This window comes from Neltuma alba, unplaced genomic scaffold, assembly GCF_004799145.2.
Source record: "Neltuma alba isolate B1F8T4 unplaced genomic scaffold, ASM479914v2 tig00012910_pilon, whole genome shotgun sequence".
Classification (NCBI taxonomy): Eukaryota; Viridiplantae; Streptophyta; class Magnoliopsida; order Fabales; family Fabaceae; genus Neltuma; species Neltuma alba.
In genome coordinates, this window is record NW_021637279.1 from 428386 (window position 1) to 435226 (window position 6841).

Below are 6841 nucleotides of genomic sequence, written 5' to 3' on the forward strand. Positions count from 1 at the left end.
AAAGTAACAATAATTCTTACCCTTGTAACTCATCACCACATTTCGTAGGACATTGAACAAAATTGAGTTTTGTTTATCCATTACAGAAAGTTGTCCCAAGTAATACCTGGGCGTTCCCCAATTCCCAGGAACATTTGACACTGATGACTTGGCAAAAATATGTATGTGAACCGTGAAGGTTGCCCCTTTAATTGCAACCTATTCACCAAAAAAAAAAAAATCTAGAAGCCAAAACTTTCATCTTTAGTATACAGTACAACAAAAATTTCCCTCAGGCCACCGCAAATAATTATAAATTAATAAGATTTATTGCCTAGCCTCTCTTAATCCAACTAATATGTGACAAACTCCTAGCTCCTGCTTCAGAGGATAATAAGCAGTAACAAATCAAATCATAGCCACATTCAGATGGCATGGTCCAAGAAGGTGAGAGCCTTGTTCAGTGCTTCTTGTTCTTCTTTCTTCCTTTCACTTGTTTCTCTAAGCTTCTGATCCTCTGACTAAGAATAGATGAAGAAGATATCTTCTGACCTGGAAGTTTCGATTGTTCAACTGGAGACGGGTTTGATTCATTGGCTGCTTCTGAATCTTTCTTTGCTGTCGGAAAAAAAGAGAAGGGAGATTGTGGTGCGTTGGTAGGTGCAGCAGCAGGCATTTTTGGAATGCGCAACGCTTCCTTAACGCCAGGAACTTTAAGCGCTGAAAAATTCATACACAAAAACACACTAACGATTTTATCTCATCCGTTATTTGAAATGATTTCAAAAGAACTTAATTGCACGACTGAAAAATTTTTTACAAATTAGATCCTAAAAAGAACAAGGTCAGTCGCAAATTATTTTCTAACAAATTGCAGATCTAGGAAGATATAAGTGTTAAATGCCTGGGAAAACAATTTTAAATTATTAGGAGTGAATTGACAGCATTTAAGTAATTTATGTAAATTTTGTCCTTTAAGTAATTTTAAATTATTAGGTTGAAAATCGTTTAAGATGGTTTGGACATGTGCAGAGAAAACCATTGGAGGCCCCGATGAAGAAGGTGGATCAGACAAGATGGAGTCCCATAAAAAGGAACAGAGGAAGACCAAGAAGAATGCTTAATGAGGTTATTGAACGAGACCTCCTAGTCAACATATCTAAGGATTGGGTTGTTGACAGAACACGATGGCGTCGTGTGATTCATGTAGCCGACTCCACTTAGTGGGATAAGGCTTGTTGTTGTTGTTGTATTGAAATTTTAAAATGTTTTGGTGCTTTACTGGAATTCACATTCCTCAAGCAGAATTGAGGCCATAGGAGTACCAGGAGATAGGTTTTGCTTCAGAAGGACCAATTTTCTTAAAATACTACGAACTTTGTGACCTTGAAATGTGGTCGTGAAAAACTCACTTGTAATGAAATCAACAAAACAATGGGGAGATCAACTGACCAATAGTTGAAAGTGACCGTCCAATTCAATTAGTCATGAAAACGAAATATAACCAGATGCCTTGCAAGGCAATGATTAAGCATGCATGTCACAAATAACGTAAAGAAAACCATTCTGCCCCTTTAAAGAACCTAAAATGCCTTACCGAGTCCGTATCCAAGTGAAAACAAATTTGATGTAATCCAGTAACAAAATATAGCCTGCGAAATTACACAGATGACAAAGTGAGACAGCATAAAAATGTTGAAGCAAACTACAGGTACTCTGGCACGGTGGGGAATCACTCCATTTCACTATCAGCTATATAAATCCACCCTCTATACATCATTAGTGGAGACAAAGGAGTAAGATCAGGAGAGAAGAAAAAGATTATGAAAGGAAGCTTTGAATAGGCATTTAGAGAGAAAAATTTGCTTTTCATTTCTTTTAAACACAGGACAGCCAATAATTATAATATATAGAACAAGTGACGATTAGGTATCATTTGCAGTCGGTGACTTATCCTTTCTGAAAATCGAAAATTACTATGTTGTCTGGAGGCTGAAATCATAATCACAAAAAGCTCGCCTCATAGTTTAATTACAGAAAAACTAAATACATCAAATGAAACCAACTTTAATGGAAAGATAAAATATAGAGCTGCAACTATTTGAAGAGAGCAGAGGATAGGCAAAGGGAAATTATTCCCTTCAAGTAAGGCTATGCTGGAAGAGTTTACCTTTGGAAATCCCATGGTAAAAGGAACCGTAAAAACAGCAAGAACCCTAGAGACATTTTTCATGGTGCCCGCAACAGGATTTCCTTCCATTCCCTCTTGCATATTGCACTGAAAAACAATAAGTGAAAAAAAAATTATCAATTATGAATAAAAAAATAACAGTCAACACCACTCTCATCAAATCATCATTTTACCGCAAAAAAGACCCTAATAGATCATAGTGAATGATATGAAAAGAAAAATTGAAAAGGTCATTCCTATGGAAGTCTATTTTCTTCCCCCTATTTTTCACTTGGATGGGAAGCATCATCCCTCCAGACCATGAATTTGTCTCAAAAGTTCACAAGGAAATAATATAAATAAGGATGAGTGTCTCTTTCAAATAAGATTTAACATAATGGCTTCTATGTTACACTATCTTTTTAACCACCTCTTATACAGTAAATTCACGAGATAAAATTTAAAGCAGAAGAGAAAATGAATACAATCAAAACATCCAGGCAAGGAAAAAGCAGACAAATCTAGAAAGAGAATTGAGAGTTAACAAGCAGGTTTCCATAGAGAAAATGCTCACCTCTACCGTTATTAAGAATGACAATGCAGTCAGAATTGGCAGAACGTACAAGGTATCGGGAGTTGAGAGATCAAGGAACCAATAGGCTCCACCATTTTTGAATGATGGCATCTTTTCAGCCATGTTTGTTATCTGGCAAATAATACAAGGATGAAAAAGGTAAAAGGTACAGGTTTATCAAACTCAAAAATTTAAATTTAACAGGAAGAATAAGAACTTGACAGTGTCTTACCGCAAGGAAAAAGCTGACAAAGATAGGACCTTGAATAAAGAGTCCTTTCAACGGAGTAAATGGACTCACACCATATCTGCATTACCAAAAACACAATGATAAAATTACATATGGTGAAACAAAGAATCCATTATGTTTTGGTTTATGCATAAAACCCTATTCCAAAATGCCATAGACCAGTGAGTAGGACTAGTTATAATCTCAAAATTCTCTAATGTTTAGTTACAACAAGTATTCTTCCACAAACTCAATCATCACACGCCTATTTGAAAACCAATTTTTAAATCTAAAATCCTTGTGCATGGCCAGAGACTCTTTTCCCTTTCAAACATGACAGAAGCACATGCTACATTGCATTTGAGGGATCAAACCATAACGCCAGGCGACAAATTTACTGGCAAAGAAAAGGCCAGAAGGGGCCATTTATTGTTTTCAGCTTTGGTAATCACAAAGATTGTTCCACCAATACATTATATCACGAAATGAAAATTACATAGGATGACAGATTGCATGGTTCAATCATGACATGAAAATCACCATAAAAATAAAGCCAATTGCCAAGGATGTTATTTATCAGAAGACTGGAAAACGACTTACTCTTTGAACAGTTTCTTCATCTTCTTTTGACCTTCAGCAACAGCCATGGGATCCATAGCCTAAATAACGAATGTAATTGCACTTAGAGAAGCACTCCTTTCAGAGAAAAATATTCAGTAGCATCTAATACATGTTATCCAACATAGATAAAGATAAGAGAACACTTGCAACTTACACGTGAACAAAATCTAGACAAAAACATAATAAAATTTCAAAGAAGCATCATATTTCGGGTTGATGCCCATTGGGAATTGTGCTTACAACAGGATGTAGACCGTATTTTCCTAAAAATAAATGTTACTGTACTTGGAGAAGCATTTGTTTTGGAGAAAAACAGTTGGTAGAATCTAATTTGTGTCTCCAATATGGATAAAGATAAAAACACTTGCAACAAAAAACTGAACAATATTTAGGCAAAATTTTTCACAACGAGGCACCAAATTTCAGATTGATGTCCATTGTGGATCGCATTTGCAACATGTTCTAGACTGAATTTCCCTTGAAATTGAATAACAACATTTTTACAGAACAAATAGAGACAGGTTGAATGGATCTAATCCAGAATGCCAGAGTTTCAGCCAGGACAAAGGACAATAGTTCAGATATTATCATCGTTCATAAAGGAAAATTGCTTCTGGAGATTACAACTTTCAGATATTGGATCATGGCAATAACACTTTCCTTGGTACACAAGCATTAATACTTGCATAACAGGATCAGTTACATTGCTTCCACTATAACCATTATCATTTTATTAATAGCAATATTACCTCTAATCAAGAAAATGACTATGACCTGTGAAACAGTTACCTTATCTTGCATCTCTTGCTTAATGTCCTCCAGGTGAGGCCTCATTAGCTGAACACATGAAAAAATATAATTAGATGCCAAGATTTATAACTACACAATAATAAAAGCACAAAACAATTATAAGTTCAATCATGGAAAAAAAAAAAAACTCAACGGCCTTTCTAGATGTCAAAGAAGGAAGAGAGTTTTTCCCTCTGACAGTCTAACCCTTGCTTGGGCAGTCTTAATTTAATGACGAAAGACTGAGAAAGGGAATAATGGAGGCCCCATTGCCATAAACTTTTTGTCAACTCTAATTTTTGGGGGAAAAAAAGGGAAGGAACAGGGTAAGTAATAGCCGTTCCTTCACTTAGATTCTGCAAGAAACAAAATCATGGCAATAGGTAGCGTAACATACAGTAAGCTTGCTGGTGGCCTTAAGTTGATTTATTAAGAGCGGGAGTGTTGCACCTCGAATAAGGAGGGTCGTCAGAGCAATAGCTGCCCACCTGAAAGAAAGAAGCGATATAATATAATAATAACACATTTTATTTCAAAATTTTAGTGTGTCAAATCTCTTATGGAACATCAATAACAAAAACATTTGAATATCAACTCAGAATGCGCACCACGTTCAATAATATAAATCAGTAAAATGAAATTAAGTAGTCAAGAGAAGCTGAAGATTCAAATTTTCCTTCATTATCAATCTTAGAATTCATTCCCAATCAATAGGGCTCTTCATATCAAGCTGGAAATCCCCAAATCATTTAGAAGAAAGTCTTTAAATGCTATATGTTGAATAAGAGTATATTTTGGGCTGACCTATGGTATCCACGAAAAGCTGGTATTTGGAAAAATAACAGCACAAGTTTGGATGCATATCAACCAAACAAGATATTTAACAAAAGGATATGTTAATTCAAACTCATAATTCCTGAAATCAAAAAGCACATGCAACCCACATATGTGCCAGAAGATCCTTCGTATCCATGCAGACTGGTTTGTTTGTAACATAAGCAAAAACTTCTCAGGGCATTATTCCACAAAATATCTTCCCATGGCATTTCTTGGTTTAATTATGTGGTCTCTTAGCTTCAATCATATTTTTGCAATGCTCAAGATATTAATTTCTATTAATACATCTTCTTGAAAGTACTGGGACAAGATACAAATAAACTCACCAATTTAGTCCAGTGTAGGTATGCACATAATCTATGAAATACTGCAAAGCTTGAACAGGTAAAAATGAATCAGCAGCAGCTATTGCAACTTCACTATGTATAGGAGCCTGAGAAGCAACAGACTCCATGGTTGTGTCTGTTAGGACATTTGCTACATCACTTGTGAAGTCAATATTATTAGAACCCTGATTGATTGTAGACATATATCGGCAAAAAGAATATCCAGAGCATGGGACGAGGAAACCATTAGAATTTGTTGTATGCTTAGAAGAGGCAGCAAACCCTAATGATCCATTTATAGAGCTTCCAAATGACCTTTTTTGCAGAAGACGACCGACTTCTGCTGCAGATAATTTTTCATCAGGATATTCACGTTTATGTTCATCACTATGGAAAAGATAACTTAAAGATGGATGGCATTTCCGATCGATGAGTTTTCCTCTTATCAAGAGACAGCGTCTGTAAGCCATTGATATTATTGCAAGGTCTATCAAACAGAATCAAGAAGCCACATTAGACATATATCTAGGAAACTACTTATTATCAAACAACATTGTCAAAAAAAAAAAAAAAAAAGACCAATAGTTAATCTAAGATACACGACATCAATAATACATAATCATGCAGGACCATTGAACTATCACATAAGCAGAATCCAACTGCATGTGGTAAGTTTGCAACTGTATGTGACTTAAGTGGCCCTACTCAAATTTTTCCCTAGTTAAACTCAGAAGTAGCCAAATGTGCAGCTAATAAAAGTTGTTCAAGTGAAACCTGAAAAAATTGTATACCAGCAGTTGAATTTAGACTGGGTATGGGGAAGCTGTCAAGCCATTGCTCAAACACATATCAACAGCCAGGAGTTACTAGTTAACTATCAGTGCTTCCTGGAAAAAAAATGTTCCACTATTTGAACCAAAACCAATACAAGAAACCCAACAGAACAAAATCGAACAATAAGGAGAAAAAGGATGGCTCCCATAAGCAAAAATCCAAGAAACCCAATAGACCAAATCCTATGTTCTACCTTGATGTTAAAAGCATAAGTGGCACTCTTTCCTTTTTTCTTTTTTTCTTCCGGTTTTGCAAATGCGCAAGCACCAATTCTTTAACCCAAAAAAAAAAAAAAAGAACAATTCTGAGCTTATGATTGCACGTGACAATTCAGAAGGCTGCAGATAAGAACACGAAAGAAATTATTTACCAAAAGTGTTCTTCACTCGCCAGTCTTCAACATGCAGCGCCGAGAGAACGACAAACAAGAACGGCGAAGAGCCGAAGACGATGAAAACGAGCGCTGAGCTCTGTGAAGAAGA

The 6841-nt window shown here is 35.8% G+C and overlaps 1 protein-coding gene across 1 annotated transcript; it reads right to left on the reverse strand.

The window, feature by feature from the left end:
* LOC114732426 (mitochondrial inner membrane protein OXA1) lies at window positions 1-6841 on the reverse strand. The gene is made up of 10 exons (XM_028919708.1): window positions 6730-6841; window positions 5526-6012; window positions 4760-4850; window positions 4363-4410; window positions 3553-3611; window positions 2956-3031; window positions 2724-2855; window positions 2150-2257; window positions 1577-1631; window positions 1-699 (listed from the first exon to the last, which is right to left on the reverse strand). The coding sequence occupies exons 2-10, from the start codon at window positions 5993-5995 to the stop codon at window positions 440-442; spliced, it is 1299 nt and encodes a 432-aa protein (XP_028775541.1). The 5' UTR covers window positions 5996-6012; window positions 6730-6841; the 3' UTR covers window positions 1-439.

Coding starts and splice junctions, on each gene's coding strand:
- LOC114732426 (XM_028919708.1), bottom strand. CDS start 5,995: ATGGCTTACAGACGCTGTCTCTTGATAAGAGGAAAACTCATCGATCGG. Junction 3,032..3,552: donor ATGAAGAAACTGTTCAAAGA/GTAAGTCGTTTT, acceptor TTGGTAATGCAG/ATATGGTGTGAGTCCATTTA. Junction 1,632..2,149: donor TTACCATGGGATTTCCAAAG/GTAAACTCTTCC, acceptor GTAATTTCGCAG/GCTATATTTTGTTACTGGAT.